The sequence below is a fragment of the Procambarus clarkii genome, chromosome 55, assembly GCF_040958095.1.
Source record: "Procambarus clarkii isolate CNS0578487 chromosome 55, FALCON_Pclarkii_2.0, whole genome shotgun sequence".
Taxonomy (NCBI): domain Eukaryota; kingdom Metazoa; phylum Arthropoda; class Malacostraca; order Decapoda; family Cambaridae; genus Procambarus; species Procambarus clarkii.
In genome coordinates, this window is record NC_091204.1 from 5,586,683 (window position 1) to 5,613,161 (window position 26,479).

The 26,479-nt window shown below is 47.6% G+C and overlaps 1 protein-coding gene across 1 annotated transcript; it reads right to left on the bottom strand.

Annotated features, from left to right (window-relative positions):
- Positions 1-18,527: 18,527 nt before the first annotated feature.
- On the bottom strand, positions 18,528-24,536 carry LOC138352865 (mucin-6-like). The gene is made up of 5 exons (XM_069305418.1): positions 24,467-24,536; positions 22,673-23,285; positions 21,542-22,236; positions 19,828-20,655; positions 18,528-19,135 (listed from the first exon to the last, which is right to left on the bottom strand). The coding sequence occupies exons 1-5, from the start codon at positions 24,534-24,536 to the stop codon at positions 18,528-18,530; spliced, it is 2,814 nt and encodes a 937-aa protein (XP_069161519.1).
- Between the last annotated feature and the right edge of the window lie 1,943 nt (positions 24,537-26,479).

Below are 26,479 nucleotides of genomic sequence, written 5' to 3' on the forward strand. Positions count from 1 at the left end.
AGTCGCCCCCCGGATGAACACTGTGGTGTTGACCTGCCTGTGAAGTGGCAGTTGAGGGATTGTCATACCCGGGACTGACTGGTGGAGACGCTTAACCACTGGGGTGTTGTGGAAAGGTGAGTGACCTGTGGGATCACACGAGGCTCCTGACTAGGGCTCGCGACCTTAGTATCGATCATGGAGTGGCCTAACCAGCGTTGCTGATTGGAACCTGCCAGCTACAGGCTGGATTTGTGGTAGAAGGCCTCCACGACGGTGCCCCCAGTGGAACTGTGATTTGGCTGGCCTGTGGCCAGGGTAGACTCAAGAGAATCGAAGGATTCATCGTAAGGCCACAAGAGGACTAAGAGCTTAGCCTTGTTGAGCACCGTGAACGTCCAGAGTCTTCAGAGGAAGACTACGTTGTATATAATAGTGTTTAACCCCCCCCCCCCCCCTGTGTAACCTTTTATATATTATTTATGGTGACGGTGACAATTATATTATTAAGTTTTTGCCTTTATTTCCCCTTCCCCTTTAATTTACTTGCGTTACGGATCACATCCCTTGAAAGCCACTACTAGCTTGGGGCCGGATACCCTACCTCTAACAACATCAGAGAAAGAACCCGTTTGCGACCCGAGAGGGCCGTAACACCAGAGAACCAGGAACAAGTATATTAGTGTGAGAAGAGCAGCTGAGAAAAGGTATGAAAATGATATAGCTAATAAAGCCAAGACCGAACCAAAGCTACTACACAGTCACATCAGGAGGAAGACAACAGTGAAGGAACAGGTGATGAAACTTAGGGTGGGCGAGGACAGGTACACAAAGACTGACAAAGAGGTATGTGAAGAACTCAAAAAAAGGTTCCAGGAGGTCTTTACAATAGAACAGGGAGAAATCACGGGGCTAGGAGAAGTGGCAGCAAACTAGGTGACCTTGGTAAGGTTCGAAATTACAAGAGATGAGGTCAAGAAGCACCTATTGAAGCTGGATGTGAGAAAAGCTGTTTGGCCGAATGGAATCTCACCATGCGTATTGAAAGTGTGCAGGAGCACTTTGCTTGCCACTATACATAGTGTATAGTAGGTCACTGGAAACGGGAGACCTACCAGAAATATGGAAGACTGCTAATGTAGTACCAATATACAAAAAAGGGTGACAGACAAGAGGCACTGAACTACAGGCCAGTGTCCTTAACTTGTATACCATGCAAGGTGATGGAGAAGATTGTGAGAAAAAACCTAGTAACACTTCTGGAGAGAAGAGACTTCGTAACAACCCATCAACATGGGTTCAGGGAGCGTAAATCTAGCCTTACAGGCTTGATAGAATTCTACGATCAGGTGACAAAGATTAAGGAAGAAAGAGAAGGATGGGCGGACTGCATTTTTTTGGACTGTCAGAAAGCCTTTGACACAGTACCCCATAAAAGGTTGATGCATAAGCTGGAGAAACAGGCAGGAGTAACTGGTAGGGCGCTCCAGTGGATAAGGGAGTACCTAAGCAATAGGAAGCAGAGAGTTACAGTGAGGGATGAGACCTCAGAATGGCGTGAAGTCACCAGTGGAGTCCCACAGGGCTCTATACTTGGACCTATCCTGTTTCTAATATACGTAAATGATCTCCCAGAGGGTATAGACTCATTCCTCTCTAGGTTTGCTGACGACCCCAAAATTATGAGTAGGATTAAGACAGAGGAGGACAGCTTGAGGCTTCAAGAAGACCTGGAAAAGCTGCAGGAATGGTCGAACAAATGGCTGTTAGAGTTTAACCCAAGCAAATGTAATGTAATGAAGACAGGGGTGGAAGCAGGAGACCAGATACAAGGTATCATTTGGGAGATGAAATACTTCAAGAATCAGAGAGAGAAAGACCTGGGGGTTGATATCACGCCAGACCTGTCCCCTGAAGCTCATATCAAGGGGATAACATCAGCAGCATACGCCAGGTTAACTAACATAAGAACGGCCTTTAGAAACTTGTGTAAGGAATCTTTCAGAACATTATATACCACATATGTCAGACCATTCCTGGAGTATGCGGTTCCAGCATGGAGTCCATATCTAGTCAAGCATAAGACTAAACTGGAAAAGGTTCAAAGGTTTTTCACCAGACTAGTACCCGAGTTGAGAGGTATGAGCTACGAGGAGAGACTACGGGAATTAAACCTCACTTCGTTGGAAGACAGAAGAGCTAGGGGGGACATGATCACCACATTCAAGATTATGAAGGGAATCGACAGGGTTGATAAGGACAGGCTATTTAACACAAGGGGCACAAGCACTAAGGGACACAGGTGGAAACTGAGTGCCCAAATGAGCCATAAAGATATTAGAAAGAACTTTGTTAGTGTCAGAGTGGTTGACAAATGGAATGCATTAGGAAGTGATGTGGTGGAGGCTGACTCCATACACAGTTTCAAGTGTAGTTATGATAGAGCCTAATAGGCTCAGGAACTTGTACACCTGTTGATTGACGGTTGAGAGGCGGGACCAAAGAGAGCCAGAGCTCAGCCCCCGCAAGCACAACTAGGTGAGTACAACTGGTGAGTGCACACACCCACACACACCCACCCACACACACACACACACACACACACACACACACACACACACACACACACACACACACACACACACACACACACACACACACACACACACACACACACACACACACACACACACACACACACACACACACACACACACACACCCACCCACCCACCCACACACACACACACACTCACACACACACACACACACACACACACACACACACACACAAACACACACACACACACACACACACACACACACACACACACACACACACACACCTGGAGAACATTAGGTTTGTGAACAAACATCAACATGGGTTCTGGACAGGGAAATCGTGCCTAACAAACCTTCTGGAGTTCTATGATAAAATAACGAGGATAAGACAGGACAGAGATGGTTGGGCAGACTGCATATTTCTGGACTGCCAAAAAGCCTTTGATACATTACCGCACATGAGACTGCTGTTTAAGCTCGAGAGGCAGGCGGGGGTGGGGGGAAAGGTCCTAGCATGAATAAGGAACTACCTAACAGGAAGGAGCCAAAGAGTTACGGTAAGGGGCGAGAAGTCGGACTGGCGAACAGTAACAAGTGGAGTACCACAAGGATCGGTGCTGGGACCAATTCTGTTTCTTGTATATGTTAACGACATGTTTACAGGCGTAGAGTCCTACATGTCGATGTTTGCGGATGACGCAAAGTTGATGAGAAGAGTTGTGACAGATGAGGATTGCAGGATCCTCCAAGAGGACCTGAACAGGTTGCAGACATGGTCAGAGAAATGGCTACTGGAATTCAACACGAGCAAATGTAAAGTTATGGAAATGGGACTAGGAGATAGGAGACCAAAGGGACAGTACACAATGAAGGGGAACAGCCTACCTGTAACGACGCGTGAAAGAGACCTGGGTGTGGACGTAACACCTAATCTATCTCCTGAGGCACATATAAATAGGATAACGACAGCAGCGTACTCTACACTGGCAAAAGTTAGAACATCATTCAGAAACCTAAGTAAGGAGGCATTTAGGGCGCTTTACACTGCCTACGTGAGGCCAGTCTTAGAGTATGCCGCCTTATCATGGAGTCCCAATCTGAAGAAGCATATAATGAAACTGGAAAAGGTTCAGAGGTTTGCAACGAGACTCGTCCCAGAGCTACGAGGGATGGGGTATGAGGGGCGCCTGAGGGAGCCTTACGACACTAGAAAAAGAAGGGAGAGGGGGGACATGATAGGAACGTATAAGATACTCAGAGGGATTGACAGAGTGGACATAGACGAAATGTTCACATGGAATAGTAACAGAACGGGTTGACATGGGTGGAAGCTTGAAACTCAGATGAGTCACAGGGATGTTACGAAGTTTTCCTTTAGCGTGAGAGTAGTGGGAAAATGTAATGCACTTCAGGAACAGGTTGTGGAAGCAAATACTATTCATAATTTTAAAACCAGGTATGATAGGGAAATGGGACAGGAGTCATTGCTGTAAACAACCGATGCTCGAAAGGCGGGATCCAAGAGTCAATGCTCGATCCTGCAGACACAACTAGGTGAGTACAACTAGGTGAGAACACAGACACACACACACACACACACACACACACACACACACACACACACACACACACACACACACACACACACACACACACACACACACACACACACACACACACACACTCACACACACACACACACACACACACACACACACACACACACACACACACACACACACACACACACACACACACACACACACACACACACACACACTGGTACATAAGCTGGAGAGATAGGCAGGTGTAGCTGGTAAGGTGCTCCAGTGGATAAGGGAGTATCTAAGCAATAGGAAGCAGAGAGTTACGGTGAGGGGTGAGACCTCCGATTGGCGTGAAGTCACCAGTGGAGTCCCACAGGGCTCTGTACTCAGTCCTATCTTGTTTCTGATATATGTAAATGATCTCCCTGAGGGTATCGATTCATTTCTCTCAATGTTTGCAGACGATGCTAAAATTATGAGAAGGATTAAAACAGAAGAGGACTGTTTGAGGCTTCAAGAAGACCTAGACAAGCTGAAGGAATGGTCGAACAAATGGTTGTTGGAGTTTAACCCAACCAAATGTAATGTAATGAAGATAGGTGTAGGGAGCAGGAGGCCAGATACAAGGTATCATCTGGGAGAGGAAATTCTTCAGGAGTCAGAGAAGGAAAAAGACTTGGGGGTTGATATCACGCCAGACCTGTCTCCTGCAGCACATATCAAGCGGATAACATCAGCGGCATATGCCAGGCTGGCCAACATACGAACGGCATTCAGAAACTTTTGTAAAGAATCATTCAGAACTTTGTATACCACATATGTCAGGCCAATCCTGGAGTATGCAGCCCCAGCATGGAGTCAAAATCTAGTCAAGGATAAGACTAAACTGGAAAAGGTTCAAAGGTTTGCTACCAGACTAGTACCCGAGCTGAGAGGTATGAGCTACGAGGAGAGACTACGGGAATTAAACCTCACTTCGCTGGAAGACAGAAGAGTTAGGGGGGATATGATCACCACATTCATGATTCTGAAGGGAATTGATAGGGTAGATAAAGACAGTCTATTTAACACAAGGGGAACACGTACAAGGGGACACAGGTGGAAACTGAGTGCCCAAATGAGCCACAGAGATATTAGAAATACCTTTTTTAGTGTCAGAGTGGTGGACAAATGGAATGCATTAGGAAGAGATGTGGTGGAGGCTGACTCCATACACAGTTTCAAGTGTAGATATGATAGAGCCCGATAGGCTCAGGAATCTGTACACCTGTTGATTGACGGTTGAGAGGCGGGACCAAAGAGCCAGAGCTCAACCCCCGCAAACACAACTAGGTGAGTACAACTAGGTGAGTACACACACACACACAGTACCCGAGCTGAGAGGTATGAGCTACGAGGAGAGACTACGAGAATTAAACCTCACTTCGTTGGAAGACAGAAGAGTTAGGGGGGACATGATCACCACATTCAAGATCCTCAAGGGAATTGACAGGGTTGATAAAGACAGGCTGTTTAACACAAGGGGCACACGTACTAGGGGACACAGGTGGAAACTGAGTGCCCAAATGAGCCACAAAGATATTAGAAAGAACTTTTTTAGTGTAAGAGTGGTTGACAAATGGAATGCATTAGGAAGTGATGTGGTGGAGGCTGACTCCATACACAGTTTCAAGTGTAGATATGATAGAGCCCAATAGGCTCAGAAACCTGTACACCTGTTGATTGACGGTTGAGAGGCGGGACCAAACAGCCAGAGCTCAACCCCCACAAGCACAACTAGGTGAGTACAACTAGGTGAGTACACACAAACACACACAAGCCTTTGATACAGTACCGCACATAAGACTGCAGTTCAAGCACGAGAGGCAGGCGGGGGTGGGGGGAAAGGTCCTAGCATAGAAAAGGAACTACCTAACAGGAAGGAGCCAAAGAGTTATGTTAAGTGGCGAGAAGTCGGACTGGCGAACAGTAACAAGTGGAGTACCACAAGGATCGGTGCTGGGACCAATTCTATTTCTTGTATATGTTAACGACATGTTTACAGGCGTAGAGTCCTATATGTCGATGTTTGACGGATGACGCAAAGTTGATGTGAAGAGTTGTGACATGAGGATTGCAGGATCCTCCAAGAGGACCTGAACAGGTTGCAGAGATGGTCAGAGAAACGGCTACTGGAATTCAACACGAGCAAATGTAAAGTTATGGAAATGGGACTAAGAAATAGGAGACCAAAGGGACAGTACACAATGAAGGGGAACCGCCTACCTGTGACGACGCGCGAAAGAGACCTGGGGGTGGACGTAAAACCTAATCTATCTCCTGAGGCACATATAAATAGGATAACGACAGCAGCGCACTCTACACTGGCAAAAGTTAGAACATCATTCAGAAACCTAAGTAAGGAGGCATTTAGGGCGCTTTACACTGCCTACGTGAGGCCAGTCTTAGAGTATGCCGCCTCATCATGGAGTCCTCATCTGAAGAAGCATATAATGAAACTGGAAAAGGTTCAGAAGTTTGCAACGAGACTCGTCCCAGAGCTACGAGGGATGGGGTATGAGGAGCGCCTGAGGGAACTGTGCCTTACGACACTAGAAAGAAGAAGGGAGAGGGGGGATATGATAGGAACGTATAAGATACTCAGAGGGATTGACGGAGTGGACATAGACGAAATGTTCACACGGAATAGTAACAGAACGAGGGGACATGGATGGAAGCTTGAAACTCAGATGAGTCACAGAGATGTTAGGAAGTTTTCTTTTAGCGTGAGAGTAGTGGGAAAATGGAATGCACTTCAGGAACAGGTTGTGGAAGCAAATACTATTCATAATTTTAAAACAAGGTATGATAGGGAAATGGGACAGGAGTCATTGCTGTAAACAACCGATGCTCGAAAGGCGGGATCCAAGAGTCAATGCTCGATCCTGCAGACACAACTAGGTGAGTACACACGCACACCTGCCTCACAGGGTAAATTGAATTCTACTATCAGGCAACAAAAATAAGGCAAGAAAGAGAAGGGTGGGCAGACTGCATGTTTTTTGATTGCCAGAGAGCCTTTGATCCAGTACCAAACAAGAGGTTAGTGAAAAAGCTGGAGATGCAGTCTGGAGTGAAAGGGAAGATACTTATATAGGCTCAGGAACCTGTACAGCTGTTGATTGACGGTTGAGAGGAGGGACCAAAGAGCCAGAGCTCAGCCCCTGCAAACACAACTAAGTGAGTACAATTAGGTGAGTACACACACACAGACACACACAGACACACACACACACACACACACACACACATATGGAGAGACATGGAGAAACTATAGGAATAACAGGACACTGGAGAACAGAGAAAGATACCAGAATGCCAGGAATGAATATGTCAGGATGAGAAGAGAGGCAGAAAGACAATACGAAAATGACATCGCAAGCAAGGCAAAGACTCAGCCTAAATTGTTGCATAGCCACATTAGCAGAAAAACAACAGTAAAGGAACAGGTTATGAGATTAAGGATAGGGGCAGAAGGATTCACTACAAATGACAAGGAAGTGTGTGAGGAATTGAATAAGAAATTCCAGGAGGTCTTCACCTTAGAGCAAGGAGAATTTCCAGAGGTAAGTGAGGGAATAGCTAACCAGGAACCACTGGAAGAGTTTGAGATTACCAGTGGGGAAGTAAGGAAGTGTTTACTAGAGTTGGACGTGACGAAGGCTATAGGCCCAGATGGAATCTCCCCTTGGGTTCTAAAGGAAGGAGCAAGAGAACTGAGCCTACCACTCTCCATAGTGTATAACAAATCACTGGGAACAGGGGAACTGCCAGATATTTGGAAAGCAGCTAACGTAGTCCCGATATACAAGAAAGGGGATAGACAGGAGGCACTGAACTACAGGCCAGTGTCCCTAACCTGCATACCATGCAAGCTGATGGAGAAGATTGTGCGAAAAAAACTAGTGGAGCATCTGGAGCGAAGGAACTTTGTAACACAGCATCAACATGGGTTCAGGGATGGCAGGTCCTGCCTCACAGGGTTACTTGAATTCTACGACCAGGCAACAAAAATAAGGCAAGAAAGAGAAGGGTGGGCAGACTGCATATTTTTGGATTGTCAGAAAGCCTTTGATACAGTGCCACACAAGAGGCTAGTGCGAAAGTTGGAGATGCAGGCTGGAGTGAGAGGGAAGGTACTCCGGTGGATAGAGGAGTACCTAAGCAACAGGAGACAACGAGTCTGTATGAGGGGTGAGGTCTCAGATTGGCGAGACGTCACAAGTGGAGTCCCGCAGGGGTCAGTCCTTGGACCTATACTGTTTCTGGTATATGTAAATGATCTCCCAGAGGGTATAGATTCGTTCCTCTCAATGTTTGCCGACGATGCAAAAATTATGAGGAGGATTGAAACAGAGGATGATAGTAGGAGGCTACAAGATGACCTGGATAGACTGAGTGAAGGGTCCAACAAATGGCTGTTGAAGTTCAACCCGAGTAAATGCAAAGTAATGAAACTAGGCAGTGGAAACAGGAGGCCAGGCACAGGATACAGAATAGGAGAGGAAGTACTTAATGAAACAGACAGAGAGAAAGATCTAGGAGTTGATATCACACCAAACCTGTCTCCTGAAGCCCACATAAAGAGAATAACGTCTGCGGCATATGCGAGGCTGGCTAACATCAGAACGGCGTTCAGGAACCTGTGTAAGGAATCATTCAGAATCTTGTACACCACATATGTAAGACCAATCCTGGAGTATACGGCCCCAGCATGGAGCCCGTACCTTGTCAAGCACAAGACGAAGCTGGAAAAAGTCCAAAGGTATGCTACTAGACTAGTCCCAGAACTAAGAGGCATGAGTTATGAGGAAAGGCTGCGGGAAATGCACCTTACGACACTGGAAGACAGAAGAGTAAGGGGGGACATGATCACAACCTACAAAATCCTCAGGGGAATCGACCGGGTAAGCAAGGATGAACTATTCAACACTGGTGGGACGCGAACAAGGGGACACAGGTGGAAGCTGAGTACCCAAATGAGCCACAGAGACGTTAGAAAGAACTTTTTCAGTGTCAGAGTAGTTAGTAAATGGAATGTATTAGGAAGTGATGTGGTGGAGGCTGACTCCATACACAGTTTCAAATGTAGATATGATAGAGCCCAATAGGCTCAGGAATCAGTACACCAGTTGATTGACGGTTGAGAGGCGGGACCAAAGAGCCAGAGCCCAACCCCCGCAAGCACAATTAGGTGAGTACACACACACACACACACACGCACACACACACACACACACACACACACACACACACACACACACACATACACACACACACACGCACACACACACACACACACACACACACATGCACACACACACACACACACACACACACACAGACACACACACACACACACACACACACACACATGCACACACACACACACACACACACACACACACACACACACACAGGACACGCGCGCGGGAGACGGTAGGAGACACGCGATTAGTGAGGTCCACGGAAATTCGTCAATTTCTCGGGACATTGAAGGAGTATAGAGGCTAGATCATAGTATTTGGCCTCTCGCACTGTGTAGCTTGCAGGGTGCAACATAGCATAGTCATATCGCTAGCGATAGTGCGAAGATTTGGCGAAGAAACCAAAAGTGGAGCTAGGGCATCACCGGTGCATGTAAGTGTGTGACCTGACCGGGTGGGACGCCCCGCCGTGGAACTACCTGATTGTGCTGTGAGTGGTGACTGTGATCAGTGGTACAGTGAATTAGTGAACTGTCACATAACGATACAGTGACTGACTCCAGAGCTTTGTGTAGACAGAGAAGAACCGACCTCATCAATCTACCAGCACTTAGTGAATCACCTAGTGGGAGACAACGACGGATAACCATCGTCATCATACATCATACCCTCACTCATCTGGTTGTGTGAGCGGGAGGCAGACTGGTATGTACCCCTCTCTGGTCAATTAATCAGGTGTACAGATTGAGGTAAAAGATTATCAAATTCTCGTTCAGGATATCATATATATTTAAAAATCTCAGAGTGGCTCATTTAGGCAGAGGTAACGCATAAGGGATATCTTGACACATACAAGCACGCCCGCCCACGTGCGTATACACGCACACAAGTGTGCACACGCTAAAACAGACACACACACACGTGCACACACACACACACACACACACACACAATTGTTCAGTCAGGGGAAAAGGCATTAACACCTGGGATAGGACCTTACTATCCCCCCCCCCCCTCTTGACCCCAACATCTGACCTGACCTGACTTAGTCGCCATCTCCGCCCCCCCCCCCACCCCCAGTCCCCCGCATCGCCCATACACACACTCTTCCCCTCCCCACTCTCCCTCTCTCCCACTCCCTCTCTCCCACTCCTGCTCTCTCTCTCCTGCTCTCTCTCTCCTGCTCGCTCTCTCCTGCTCGCTCTCTCTCTCTCTCTCTCTCCCTCCCTCCCTCCCCCCTCTCCCTCCCTCTCTTTCCTTCCCCCTCCCTCCCCCTTTCCCTCCCTCTCTTTCCTTCCCCCTCCCTCTCTGCCCACACACACACACACACCTCTCTCCCTCACCCGCTCTCTCCCTCACCCACTCTCTCCCTCACCCGCTCTCTCCCTCACCCACTCTCTCCCTCTCCTCTCTCTCCCTCCCGCCTCTCTCTCCATCTCCTCCCCCCCCCCTCCCCTTCTACTTTCTTCTCACTTCAGTGGAAGGGTCGGATCCCCCCCCCCCCACCCATTTATCTCTCCCTTTATCACTCCCTTTCTCTCTCTTTCTCTCTCTCTTCCTCTCTCTCTCTCTCTCTCCCTCCCCCATCCCAACAGGGTCAAACATGGCAGCCAGGGGTCCCAGGGGAACAGGAAAGAGCCAAGGTGACGAGATGACGGAAATGTTCGCCCAGTTTCTGGAGGACATCAAGAGTGAGATGCAAGAAATGATGCAGGAAATGAAGAACGAAATAAGCAACCTGAAAAGAGAGCTGACAGCAGCAAAGGAGGAGATTAGAGCCCTCAAAGAGAATGGTATCGAGGCTGAGAATCAGAAAACCACCCAGGGAGAAGGTGGTAATAGTTTTCTGGATGAGAATGCCACAATAAAAGCATCATTTGCGGAAATACTAAAAAAAAATAACTCTGAAGTAATGACTGCAGTGATAGAGGTGGCCATGAAAGCAGCCAACTCGCAGGAGGCGGCACGGTCCACTAGCCAACTGCTGGAAAGGAACAGATCAGTGGTTGCTGTGGGTATTAAGAAGCAGGAAGGGTCTAATAGGACAGAGTGGAATGACAAGGACAAAGCAGCAGTGAATGAAGTACTAAAGGCACTAGACATGGAAGGGGCTGAGCATAGCATTGAGAAGGTTTTCAGGCTAAGCCGGTACAACAAAGACCGAGACCGAATGATAAAGATAGTGTTTGCAAACGAGAACACAAAGGAGAAGATCCTATCAAGGAAGAGCTCCCTGAAAAACGTGGGAAAATTAAAAAATGTATTCCTCCAGAGAGACATGACAAGGGAGGAGAGAGCCGTGGCGGCAGAAGCAAGGAAGAGGCGCAGGGCGAGAGGGGAAAACCAAGAAGTCACAGCTCCCAGCACAACACCCCCAGAGGCGAGGGGAGAACCCACAACCAGCTACCCAGTAACACCAGAAAGGAGGACAACCCCGCCTCCCTCCTCTGCATAGAAAACCCCCCTACCCCAAACCCTCCCTGCCCCCACTCAAATGTTCAGCCAAATCTCCCTCCCCCCACACCCAATCCCCACCCTTCTACCCCTCCCCTCCTCCCGAGTCCTCCCTCCCCCCCTTTCCTTCACGTCCTCCCTCCCCTTTCACCCCATACCCTCCCCCTTCACTGGATCCCCCGCCCCTCATCCCAGTATCCTCTGAGACCCTGTTATCCACCTCACAGGTCCTCACACCCATGGAACAGCCTCCCCCACCAGCAGAACACTCACCAAGGAGGCGATTTGAGAAGGGACAGAAGAAAGTGAGCCTCAAAGCGATGTACACTAACATAGATGGAATTACAAATAAAGCAAATGAGCTTGGAGAACTGGTACTAGAGGAAAACCCAGACATAATAGCCCTCACAGAAACAAAGATCACGAAAACGATAACAAATGCAGTGTTCCCACAGGACTATTATGTTATGAGGAAAGAGAGGGAAGGAAGAGGTGGGGGTGGTGTAGCTCTGCTGGTAAGAAAAGGCTGGGATTTTGAGGAGATGGATATTCAGGGCTGTGAAGGTTTCAGTGACTACATAGCAGGTACTGTAACACATGGAGGGAAAAAAATTATAGTCGCAGTCATATATAATCCACCACCAAATGACAGAAGACCTAGACAGGAATATGATAGAAACAACATGGCAACCATTAACATAATAGAAAGAGCAGCTTCTGTTGCTAGCAGGAATGGATATGGACTACTAATTATGGGAGACTTCAACCATGGGAAGATAGATTGGAAGAACAGAGACCCACATGGAGGACCAGAAACATGGAGAGCTAAGCTGCTGGACGTGGCAACAAGAAACTTTCTAAGCCAGCATACCAACAAGAATGAGAGGAGAAGATGAACCAGCAATGCTTGATTTGATATTTATCCTAAATGAATGGGATATAAGGGAAGTTAAGATGGAAGCGCCCTTGGGAATAAGTGACCACAGTGTATTGAACTTTGAGTACCTGGTAGAGCTAGGACTTATCTCCCCCCAAAAAGAACTAGGAATCAAAAGGCTGGCATACCGAAAGGGGAATTATGAACAGATGAGAAGTTTCCTAAGTGAAATACCTTGGGACACAGACCTCAGAGACAAGTCTGTACAGGGTATGATGGACTATGTTACCCAAAAGTGTCAGGAGGCAGTAAACAGGTTCATCCCGGCCCAAAGGGAAAAATCCGAGAAGCAACAGAAGAACCCATGGTATAATAGGGCATGTATGGAAGCGAAGAAACTGAACAAAAAGGCGTGGAGGAACTTCCGGAATAACAGAACACCAGAAAGCAGAGAGAGATACCAGAGTACCAGGAATGAGTACGTCAGGGTGAGAAGAGAAGCAGAGAAAAATTTTGAAAATGATATAGCAAACAAAGCCAAGACCGAACCAAAGCTACTCCACAGTCACATCAGAAGGAAAACAACAGTGAAAGAACAGGTATTGAAACTTAAAACAGGCGAGGACAGGTATACAGAGAATGACAGAGAGGTGTGTGAGGAACTCAACAAGAGGTTCCAGGAGGTCTTCACAATAGAACAGGGTGAGGTCACTGTGCTAGGAGAAAGGGAGGTAAACCAGGCGGCCTTGGAGGAGTTCGAAATTACGAGAGAGGAGGTCAAGAGACACCTGCTGGATCTGGATGTTAGAAAGGCTGTTGGTCCAGATGGGATCTCACCATGGGTACTGAAAGAGTGTGCAGAGGCACTTTGCTTGCCACTCTCCATAGTGTAAAGTAAGTCACTAGAGACGGGAGACCTACCAGAAATATGGAAGACGGCGAATGTGGTCCCAATATACAAAAAGGGCGACAGACAAGAGGCACTGAACTACAGGCCAGTGTCCTTGACTTGTATACCATGCAAGGTGATGGAGAAGATCGTGAGAAAAAACCTGGTAACACATCTGGAGAGAAGGGACTTCGTGACAAATCGCCAACATGGATTCAGGGAGGGTAAATCTTGCCTAACAGGCTTGATAGAATTCTACGATCAGGTGACACAGATTAAGCAAGAAAGAGAAGGCTGGGCGGACTGCATTTTCTTGGATTGTCGGAAAGCCTTTGACACAGTACCGCATAAGAGGCTGGTACATAAGCTGGAGAGACAGGCAGGTGTAGCTGGTAAGGTGCTCCAGTGGATAAGGGAGTATCTAAGCAATAGGAAGCAGAGAGTTACGGTGAGGGGTGAGACCTCCGATTGGCGTGAAGTCACCAGTGGAGTCCCACAGGGCTCTGTACTCGGTCCTATCTTGTTTCTGATATATGTAAATGATCTCCCGGAGGGTATCGATTCATTTCTCTCAATGTTTGCGGACGATGCTAAAATTATGAGAAGGATTAAAACAGAAGAGGACTGTTTGAGGCTTCAAGAAGACCTAGACAAGCTGAAGGAATGGTCGAACAAATGGTTGTTAGAGTTTAACCCAACCAAATGTAATGTAATGAAGATATGTGTAGGGAGCAGGAGGCCAGATACAAGGTATCATCTGGGAGAGGAAATTCTTCAGGAGTCAGAGAAGGAAAAAGACTTGGGGGTTGATATCACGCCAGACCTGTCTCCTGCAGCACATATCAAGCGGATAACATCAGCGGCATATGCCAAGCTGGCCAACATACGAACGGCATTCAGAAACTTGTGTAAAGAATCATTCAGAACTTTGTATACCACATATGTCAGGCCAATCCTGGAGTATGCAGCCCCAGAATGGAGTCCATATCTAGTCAAGGATAAGACTAAACTGGAAAAGGTTCAAAGGTTTGCCACCAGACTAGTACCCGAGCTGAGAGGTATGAGCTACGAGGAGAGACTACGGGAATTAAACCTCACTTCGCTGGAAGACAGAAGAGTTAGGGGGGACATGATCACCACATTCAAGATTCTGAAGGGGATTGATAGGGTAGATAAAGACAGTCTATTTAACACAAGGGGAACACGCACAAGGGGACACAGGTGGAAACTGAGTGCCCAAATGTACCACAGAGATATTAGAAGAACTTTTTTAGTGTCAGGGTGGTTGACAAATGGAATGCATTAGGGGGTGATGTGGTGGAGGCTGACTCCATACACAGTTTCAAGTGTAGATATGACAGAGCCCGATAGGCTCAGGAATCTGTACACCTGTTGATTGACGGTTGAGAGGCGGGACCAAAGAGCCAGAGCTCAACCCCGCAAACACAACTAGGTGTGTACAACTAGGTGAGTACACACACACACACACACACACACACACACACACACACACACACACACACACACACACACACACACACACACATACACACACACACACACACACGCACACCTGCCTCACAGGGTTAATTGAATTCTACGATCAGGCAACAAAAATAAGGCAAAACAAAAAAAAGGGTGGGCAGACTGTATATTTTTGGATTGCCAGATAGCCTTTGATCCAGTACCAAACAAGAGGCTGGTGAAAAAGCTGGAGATGCAGTCTGGAGTGAAAGGGAAGGTACCTCATTTGATAAAGGAGTACCTAAGCAACAGAAGACAACGAGTTACTGTGAGGGGTGAGATCTCGAATTGGCGAGACGACACAAGTGGAGTCCCGCAGGGGTCAGTCCTTGGACCTATTCTTTTTCTGATATAGGTAAATGGTCTCCCAGAGGAAATAGACTCGTTTCTCTCAATGTTTGCTGATGATGCAAAAATTATGAGAAGGATTGAAACAGAGGATGAAATTAGGAGGCTACAAGATGACCTAGACAGACTGAATGAATAGTTCAACAAATGACTGATTAAGTTCAACCCGAGTAAAGGCAAAGTAATGAAACTAGGCAGTGGAAAAAGGAAGCCAGACACAGGATACAGTATAGAGATGAAGTACTTCATGAAATGGACAGATAGAAAGATCTAGGAGTTGATATCACACCAAACCTCTCTCCTGAAGTCCACATAAAAAGAATAACGTCTGCGGCATATACGAGGCTGGCTAACATCAGATCAGCCTTCAGGAACCTGTGTAAGGTACCATTCAGAATCTTGTATATCACATATGTAAGACCAATCCTGGAGTATGCAGCCCCAGCATGGAGCCCGTACCTTGGCAAGCACAAGACGAAGCTGAAAAAAGAGCAGAGGTCTTAGTCCCAGAACTAAGAGGCGTGAGTTACGAAAAAAAGCTCTGGGAAATGCACCTTTCGACGCTAAGAACCAGAAGAGTAAGGGGGAGACATGATCATTACCTACAAAATCCTCAGGGAAATTGACAGGGTAGACAAGGATAAACTATTCAACACTGGTGGTGTGCGAACAAGGGGACACGGGTGGAAACTGAGTACCCACATGAGCCAAAGGGACGTTAGAAAGAATTTTTTCAGTGTCAGAGTAGTTAACAGGTTAACTGCATTCCACCATCCCGGATGCTGCCGGGATGGTGGAATGCATTAGGCAGTGATGTGCTGGAGGCTGACTCCATACACAGTTTCAAATATAGATATGATAGAGCCCAGTAGGCTCAGGAATCTGTACGTCAGTTGATTGACAGTTGAGAGGCGGAACAAAAGAGCCAGAGATCAACCCCCGCAAGCACAATTAGGTGAGCACAATTAGGTGAGTACACTCACCTAATTGAGTGTGATGGTGACACTCAAAAAACCCTCCCTCCCTCCCTCCGACCCCTCGGTTCACACACACACACACACAAACATCCCCCCCCCCTTCACTAGGGTCACAGGCACACCTATTGGCCACGCACTATCTCTAGTAGACCGGACCCTTCACCAGCCTTCTTATAGATCCTTCAACTCTCATCATTCATATCTTCACCATCACACGTGTGGGTCTCATACTGAAGCTCCTTGCTCGAATGATCATTATATTCCAGCTAGTTTCTCGACATGTCATCACCAGTTACCCAATCAACGACCATCTCGCATGTCTAACTCATTAGGAGAAGACCGCTAATTATTATGAGAAAAGTCAGCTAGGCTGGCTTACTCAGGCGCCGTGGTTCCTCACCAACCTGCCACAGAAACTTCTTTAGCTCCTCAATCTGCTGAAGAATTTCACTCAACCGTGTGTGTGATACTATCCAGTGCCAGGCGGAGTCGTCGTCTGGGGAGTCGAGGAGCGCTGAGTCTAGCTGGGGCAATTGTGGGATTAACCCCATCAAGGAGGCTAGGGTACGTGCTAGGTACAGCAGTCCTGTCTGCTGGCTCTGCCAGTCTGCTGCTTGGTCCTGGAGCATACTCAGCTCCATCTTGGTCATCTCCACCCGCCCCCACTCACGGTAAGTATTTGAGGCTATCACCACCATCAACAAGGACACCCAAACCCTCCATCCACCGACTGCACTCATGATTAATAAAGTCGAAGGGCCGAGAAATCAACGAAATATACTCTTGATATTCACAAGACCAGAACAAATGTTTTGGTTAATTCTTTTCAGTTTTGAAGGTAAGGAGGTCATAATACTATCTCAGATCAAGTGGTAATTTAGTGAGGGTGGAACTGTCAATGGCAGTTGTGAGTGGTGAAGGTAGTGTTGGCAGTGACTAATGGTGAAGTAAGGGTGACAACAGTGACTGGAGGCGAAGCAAGAACAGTGACACTGACACAACCCTTCCTTCACAACCATACACTGTCAACTGGTGACATAAGAGGAAATATTGCTTCACCAACTAGCGACGCAATGCTGGTTTTCAGGGATAAAATTATCCGCACAGAAATCTAAGGCAGAGAAACTAGATGACAACACTCCGGAAGGGAGGATGCTGGGGCCTCGTAGCCTGGTGGATAGCGCGCAGGACTCGTAATTCTGTGGCGCGGGTTCGATTCCAGCACGAGGCAGAAACAAATGGGCAAAGTTTCTTTCACCCTGAATGCCCCTGTTACCTAGCAGTAAATAGGTACCTGGGTGTTAGTCAGCTGTCACGGGCTGCTTCCTGGGGGTGGAGGCCTGGTCAAGGACCGGGCCGCGGGGACACTAAAGCCCCGAAATCAACTCAAGATAACCTTAAGAAGGTGAAAATGAGGATGCTGCGGGGATAGTGAAGATGAGGATGCTGCAGGGATGGTGAAGATTAGGATGCTCCAGGGATGGTGAAGATCAGGATGCTTGGGATAGTGAAGATGAGGATGCTACGAAGTTGGCGAAGATGAGGATGCTGCGGTAATGTTGAAGATAAGAATGCTGCAGGGGATGGTGAAGTTGAGGATGCTGTGGGGAATGGTGAAGATGAGGATGCTGCAAGGATGGTGAAGATGGGGATGATGAAAATTAGGATTCAGGGGGATGGTGAAGAGTAGGATTCAGGGGGATGGTGAAGATGAGGATGCTGTGGGGATGGCGAAGATTAGGATGCAGCAGTAATGGTGAAGATAAGAATGCTGCAGGGATGGTGAAGATGAGGATGCTGTGGGGATGGTGAAGATGAGGATGCTACGAAGATGGTGAAGAAGAGGATGCAGTGGTAATGGTGAAGATAAGAATGCTGCAGGGGAAGGTGAAGTTAAGGATGCTGTGGGGGTATGGTGAAGATGAGGATGCTGCAAGGATGGTGAAAATGGGGATGGAGAGGATTAGGATTCAGGGGGATGGTGAAGATTAAAATTCAGGGGGACTGTGAAGATGAGGATGCTGTGGAAATGGTGAAGATTAGGCTGCTGCAGGGATGGTCAAGATGAGGATGCTGCAGGGATGGTGAAAATGACGATACTGTGTGGGTGGTGGAGAAGAGGATGCTACAGGTTTTGCTGAAGATGAGGATGCTGCGGGAGATGGCGAAAATGAGGATTCTGCGGGGATGGTGAAGATGAGGATGCTACAGGTGATAGTAAAGATAAGGATGCTGCGGGGGATGATGAAGATGAGGATGCTGCGGGGATGGTGAAGATGCGGATGCAGCGAGGATAGTGAAAAAGAGGATGTTGCGGGGATCGGGAAGATGAGGATGCTGCGGGGATGGTGAAGATGCGAAAGGTACAGGGAATGGTGAAGATGAGGATGCTGCGGGGATGGTGAAGATAACAATAATGTGGGGATGGTGAAGATGAGGATGCTGCGAAGATGGTTAAGTTGAGGATGCTGCAGGGGATGTTGAAGATGAGGATGCTGCAGGAATGGTGATTATTAAGAAGCTGTGGAGATGTTGAAGACGAGGATGTTGGTGGGGGATGGTGAAGATGAGGATGCTGCGAGGATGGTGAAGATGATGATGCTGAGGGGATGAAGACAATGAGGATGCTACGAAGATGGTAAAGATGAATATTCTGCGGTAATGGTGAAAATAAGAATGCAGCTGGGGATGGTGAAGATGAGGATTCTGCGGAAGATGGTGAAGATGAGGATGCTGTGGGTATGGTGACGATGAGGTTGCTGTGGGAATAATGAAGATGAAGATGCTGCGGGGAGGATGAAGATGGGATTGTTGCGGGGATGGTGAATATGAGGATGCTGCGAGGATGGTGAGGATGATGATGTTTCGGAGGTGGTGAATGTTAGGTTGCTGCCGGGATGGTGAAGATGAAGATGCTGTAAGGATGGTGAAGATGGGGATGCTGCAGGGGATGATGAAGAATATAATTCAGGAGGGATGGTGATGATGAGGATGATGAGGAGAATGTGAAGATTAAGATGCTTCAAGGATGGTCAAGATGAGGATGCTTCAGGGGATGGTGAAGATAAGCATGTTGCAGGGGATGGTGAAGATGAGGATCAGTGGGGGGATGGTGAAGATTAGGATGATGCGGGGATTGTGAAGATGAGGATGGTGTTGGGATGGTGAAGATGAGGATACTGCGGAGATGTTAAAGATACGGATGCTACAGGGGATGGTGAAGATGAGGTCTCTGTGGGGATAGTGAAGATGACGATGCTGTGGGGATCATGAAGATGAGGATAGTGAAGATGAGGATGGTGAAGATGAGGATGCATCAGGGGATGGTGATGATGAGGATGTTGCAAGGGATGGTGAAGATGACGATGCTGCGGAGATTGTGAAGATGAGGATTCTGCAGGTGATGGTGAAGATGAGGATGCTACAGGGATGGTGAAGATGAAGATGCTGCAGATATGGTGAAGCTGAAGATGCTGCGGGGATGGTGAAGATGAGGATGGTGGAGTTGATGAAGATGAGGATGGTGTAAGGATGGTCAAGATGAGGATACTGTTGGGATTGGGAAAATGAGGATTCTGCGAAAATAGTGAATATGAGGATGCTGCGGGGATGGTAAAGATGAGGATGCTGTGAGGATGTTGAAGATGATGATGCTATGAAGATGGTGAAGATGAGGATGCAGCGGAAATTGTGAAAGTAAGAAAACTGCAGGGGATGGTGAAGATGAGGATTCTGCGGAGATGGTGAAGATGAGGATGCTGTGGGGATGATAAAAATGAGGATGCTACATGGGATAGTGAAGATAAGGATGCTGCAGGGGATGATGAAGATGAGGAAGCTGAGAGGATGGTGAAGATGACGATACTGCGGGGATGGTGAAGATGAGGATGCTACAGTGATGGTGAATATGAGGATGCTTTGTGGATGACGAAGATGAGTATTCTGCGGGGATGGTGAAGATGAGGATGCGATGGGGATGGTGAAAATGAGGATGCTACATGTAATAGTGAAGATAAGAAGGTTACGGGGGATAATGAAGATGAGAAACCTGCGAGGATGGTGAAGATGAGGATGCTGCAGGGAGGGTGAAGATGAGGATGCTGCGGGGATGGTGAAGATGCGGAAGGTACAGGGGTTGGTGAAGATGAGGATGGTGAAGATGACGATGCTGCTTGGATGAGGATGCTGAATATGAGGATGCTGCGAAGATGGTGAAGATGAGTATGGTACAGGGAATGGTGAAGATGAGGATGCTGCAGGGATGGTGCAAATAACGATACTGCGGGGATGGTGAAGAAAAGGATGCTACAGGTGATGCTGAAGATGAGGATGCTGCGGGATATGATGAAGATGAGAATTCTGCGGGGATGGTGAAGATGAGGATGCTGCCAGGATGGTGAAAATGAGGATGCTACAGGTGATAGTAAAGATAAGGATGCTGCGAGGGATGATGAAGATGAGGAAGCTGCGGGGATGGTGAAGATGAGAATGCGGCGGGAAAGGTAAAGATGAGGCTGCTGCTTGGATGGTGAAGATGAGGATGTTGCTGGGATCGTGAAGATGAGGATGCTGCGCAGATAGTGAAGATAAAGATGCTGCAGGGATAGTGAAGATGAAGATGCTGCTGGGATGGTGAAGATGAGGATGCTGTGGTGATGGTGAAAATTAGGATGCTACGAAGTTTGTGAAGACTAGGATGCAGCGGGGATGATAAAGATAAGAATGCTGCATGGGAGTGTGAAGATGAGGATACTGATGGCGATGGTGAAAACGAGGACGCTACAAAAAATAGTGAAGATTAGGATGTTGTGGGGTTGGTGAAGATGAGAATGCTGCGGGGATAGTGAACAAGAGGATGCTGCGATGATGGTGAAGAGGATGATGTGAATGTAAGGTTGGTGAAGGGAAGGTGAAGATGAAGATGCTGCAAGGATGGTGAAGATGGGGATGCTGCAGAGGATGCTGAAGATTAGGATTCAGGGGGACGGTGAAGATGAGGATGCTGTGGGGATGGTGAAGCTTGGGATGCTGCGGGGATGGCCAATGTGACGGTGCTGTGGAGGATGGTTAAAAAGAGAATGCTACAGGTGATGCTAAAGATGAGGAGGATGCTGCGGGAGATAGTGATGTGGATGCTACATGGATGGTGAAGATGAGGACGCAACGAGGATGATGAAGTTGAAAATTCTGCAGGGATAGTGAAGATGAGCATGATACAGGTGATAGTGATGATGCGGAGGATGGTGAAGATTAGGATGATGCTGGGTTTGTTAAGATGAGGATGCCATAGGGATGTTGAAGATGCGCATGCTACAGGGGATAGTGAAGATGAGGTTTCTGCGAGGATGGTGAAGATGACGATGCTGCTGGATTGTGAAGATGAGAATGCTGTGAGGATGGTGAAGATGAGAATGCTCCAGGTAATGCTGGAGATAACGATGATGCGGGGATGGTGAAGATGAGGATGTTGGTGGGTGATGATGAAGATGAGGATGCTGCGGAGATAGTTAAGATGAGGATGCAACGAAGATGGTGAAGATGAGAATGCTGCATTGGATGGTGAATATGAAGATGCTGCATGGGATGGTGAAGATGATGATGTTACTAGGAAGATGAAGATGAGGACGCTACGGGGATAATGAAGATGAAAATTCTGCGGGAACGGTGAAGATGAAGATGCAGTGGGGATGGTGAACCTGAGGATGCTGCAGGGATGGACCAGATGAAGATGCTGCAGGGATCGGCAAGATGAGAATGCTGCAGGGATGCTGCAAATAACGATACTGCGGGGGATGGTGAAGAAAAGGATGCTACAGGTGATGCTGAGGATGATGCTGCGGGATATGATTAAGATGAGGATTCTGCGGGGATGGTGAAGATGAGGATGCTGCCAGGATGGTGAAGATGAGGATGCAGCGGAGATGGTGAAAATGAGGAATTTGCGAGGATCGTGAAGATGAGGATGCTGTGGTTATGATGAGATGAGGATGCTGCGGGAATAGTGAAGATGAGGATGCTGTGGGGAGGATGAAGATGGGATTGTTGCGGGGATGGTAAATATGAAGATGCTGCGAGGATGGTGAAGATGATGATGTTTCGGGGATGGTGAATATTAGGTTGTTGCCGGGATGGTGAAGATGAGGATGCTGCAAGGATGGTGAAGATGGGGATGCTGCAGGGGATGATGATGGTTAGGTTTAAGGGAGGATAATGATGATGAGGATGCTTAGGGGATGTTGAAGATTAGGATGCTGTGGGGATGGTCAAGACGAGGATGCTTCAGGGGATAATGAAGATGAGGATGTTGTAGGGGATGGTGAAAATGACGATGCTGTGCAGATTGTGAAGATGAGGATTCTGCAGGTGAAGGTGAAGATGAGAATGCTACGGGGATGGTGAAGATGAAAATGCTGCAGATATGGTGAAGATGAGGATGCTGCGGGGATGGAGAAGAAGAGGATGCAACAGGTGATGCTGAAGATGAGGATGCTGCGGGAGACTGTGGAGATGAGGATTCGGCGGGGATGGTGAGGATGAGGATTCTGTAAGCAGGGTGTAAATGATGATGCTACAGGTGATAGTGAAGATAAAGATGCTGCGGGGGATTCTGAAGATGAGGATGCTGCGGGGATGGTGAAGATGAGATTGCTGCGAGGATGGTGGAGATGAGGATGCTGCGTGGATGGTGATGATGAGTATTCTGCGGGGACGGTGAAGATGAGGATGCAGCGGAGATGGTGAAAATGAGGATGTTGCGAGAATCGTGAAGATGAGGACACTGCAGGGATGGTGAAGATGCGAAAGGTACAGGGGATGGTGAAGATGAGGATGCTGCGGGGATGGTGAAGAAAACGATGCTGTGGGGATGGTGAAGATGAGGATGCTGCGAAGATAGTGAAGATGAGGATGCTTCAAGGGATAGTGAAGATGAGGATGTTGTATGGGATGGTGGAAATGATGATGCTGTTCAGATTGTGAAGATCAGGATGCTACGGGGATAGTGAAGATGAAAATGCTGCAGATATGGTGAAGATGAGGATGCTGCTTAGATGGTGAAGATGAGGATGTTGGAGGTGATGAAGATGAGGATGGTGTAAGGATGGTCGAGATGAGGATGCGGTTAGGATTGGGAAGATGAGGATGCTGCGAAAATGGTGAATATGATGATGTTTCAGAGATGGTAAAGATGAGGATGCTGTGGAGATGATGAAGATGTTGATGCTACGAAGATGGTGAAGATGAGGATGCAGCGGCAATGGTGAAGGTAAGAATGCTGCAGGGGATGGTGAAGATGAGCATGCTGCAGAGGATATTGAAGATGAGAAGGCTTCTGGGATAGTGATCATGAGGGTGCTGCGAGGATGGTGAAGATGATGTTTAGCGCAAGGTGAATATTAAGTTGCTACCGGGACGGTGAAGATGAGGACGCTGCAACGATGGTGAAGATAGGAATGCTGCAGTGGATGGTGAAGATTAAGATTGAGGGGGGATTGTGAAGATGAGGATGCTGTGGGGACGGTGAAGATTAAGATGCTGCAGGGATGGTCAAGATGAGGATGATGCAGGGATGGTGAGGATGAGGATGCATTGGGGATGGTGAAAATGAGGATGCTGCATGTGATAGTGAAGATAAGGATGCTGCGGGGAATGATGAAGATGAGGAAGCTGTGGGAAGGGTGAAGATGAGGTTGCTGCTGGGATAGTGAAGATGACGATGCTAAGGGGATGGTGAAGATGAGGATGCTGCAGGGATATTTAAGATTAGGATGCTGCGCGGATGGTGAAGACGAGGATGTTGGTGGTGGATGGTGAAGATGAGAATGCTGCAGAGATAGTGAAGATAAAGATGCTTCAGGGATAGTGAAGATGAGGATGCTACGATAATTGTACAGATAAGAATGCTGCAGGGGATGGTGAAGATGAGGACGCTAGAGAAATAATGAAGATTAGGGTGCTGCGGGGATAGTGAAGATGAGGATGTTGGAGGTGATGAAGATGTGGATGGTGTAAGGATGGTAAAGATGAGGATGCTGTGAGGATGGTGAAAATGATGATGCTACGAACATGGTGAAGATGTGGATGCAGCGGCAATGGTGAAGGTAAGAATGCTGCAGGGGATGGTGAAGGTGAGCATGCTGCGGGGATGATCAAACTGAGAATTCTGTGGGGATGGTGAAGATGAGCATGATAAAGGTGATAGTGACGATGAGGATAATGCAGAGGATGGTGAAGATTAGGATGATGCGGGGTTTGTGAAAATGAGGATGCTGCGGGGATGGTGAAGATGTGAGGACGCCGTGGGGATGTTGAAGATGCGAATGCTACAGGAGATGGTGAAGATGAGGTTTCTGCGGAAATGGTGAAGATGACGATGCTGCGGGGATCGTGAAGATGAAAATGCTGTGAGGATAGTGAAGATGAGGATGTTTCAGGGAATGGTGAAGATGAGGATGCTGCGGGGAATGGTGAAGATGACGATGCTTCGGAGATGGTTAAGATGAGGATGCTACAGATATCGTGAAGATGAGGATTTTGGGGGTGATGAAGATGAGGATGGTGTAAAGATGGTCAGGATGAGGATGCTGTTGGGATAGTGAAGATGAGGATGCTACGAAGATGGTGAATATGAGGATGCTGTGAAGATGGTGAATATGAGGATGCTGCGGGGATGGTAAAGATGAGGATGCTGCCGGGGATGGTGTAGATGAGGATGCTGTAGGGGATAGTGAAGATGAGGTTGATATGCAGATGGTGAAAATAAGGATGATGCAGGGGATGGTGAAGATGAGGATGCTGCATAGATGGTTAAGATGATGATGCTGCGTTGGATGGTGCAGATGAGGATGCTGCTAGGATGGTGAGGATAATAATGCTGTACTCACCTAGTTGTGTTTGCAGGGGTTGAGCTCTGGTTCTTTGGTCCCGCCTCTCAACTGTCAATCAACAGGTGTACAGATTCCTGAGGCTATTGGGCTCTATCATATCTACAATTGAAACTGTGTATGGAGTCAGCCTACACCACACCACTGCCTAATGCATTCCATTTGTCAACCACTCTGACACTAAAAAAGTTCTTTCTAATATCTTTGTGGCTCATTTGGGCACTCCTGTGTCTCCTTGTGCGTGTGCCTCTTGTGTTAAATAGCCTGGCTTTATCTACCCTATTAATTCCCTTCATGTCCCCCCTAACTCTTCCTTCTTCTAGCGAACTGAGGTTTAATTCCCGTAGTCTTTCCTCGTAGCTCATACCTCTCAGCTCAGGTACTAGTCTGGTGGCAAATCTTTGATCCTTTTCCAGTTTAGTCATATCCTTGACTAGATATGGACTCCATGCTGGGGCTGCATACTCCAGGAATGGCCTGACATATGTGGTATACAAAGTTCTGAATGATTCTTTACATAAGTTTCTGAATGCCGTTCGTATGTAGGCCAGCCGGGCATATGCCGCTGATGTTATCCTCTGGATATAGGCTGCAAGGGACAGGTCTGGCGTGATATCAACCCCCAAGTCTTTTTCTTTCTCTGATTCCTGAAGAATTTCCTCTCCCAGATGATACCTTGTATCTGGCCTCCTGCTCCCTACACCTATCTTCATTACATTACATTTGGTTGGGTTAAACTCTAACAACCATTTGTTCGACCATTCCTTCAGCTTGTCTAGGTCTTCTTGAAGCCTCAAACAGTCCTCTTCTGTCTTAATCCTTCTCATAATTTTGGCATCGTCCGCAAACATTGAGAGAAATGAATCTATACCCTCCGGGAGATCATTTACATATATCAGAAACAAGTTTGGACCGCGTGCAGAGCCCTGTGGGACTCCACTGGTGACTTCACGCAAATCGGAAGTCTCACCCCTCACCGTAACTCTCTGCTTCCTATTGTTTAGGCACTCCTTAATCCACTGGAGCACCTTTGGAGCTACACCTGCCTGTCTCTCCAGCTTATGTACCAGCCTCTTATGCGGTACTGTGTCAAAGGCTTTCCGACAATCCAAGAAAATGCAGTCCACCCAGCCCTCTCTTTCTTGCTTAATCTTTGTCACCTGGTCGTAGAATTCTATTAAGCGAGTCAGCCAAG

Bases quoted from the DNA above. Each gene is read 5' to 3' on its own strand.
- LOC138352865 (XM_069305418.1), bottom strand. From the start codon at position 24,536: ATGCTCACCTTCACCATCCCCTGCAGCATTCTTACCTTCACCATTGCC. The intron at 20,656-21,541 runs GTAGCATCCACA...CCATCCCTGCAG, and splicing joins TCCTCATCTTCACCATCCAT to CATCCTCATCTTCACCATTC. The intron at 19,136-19,827 runs GTAGCATCCTCA...CCATACCCACAG, and splicing joins TCTTCATCTTCACCATCCCT to CATCCTCATCTTCACCATCT.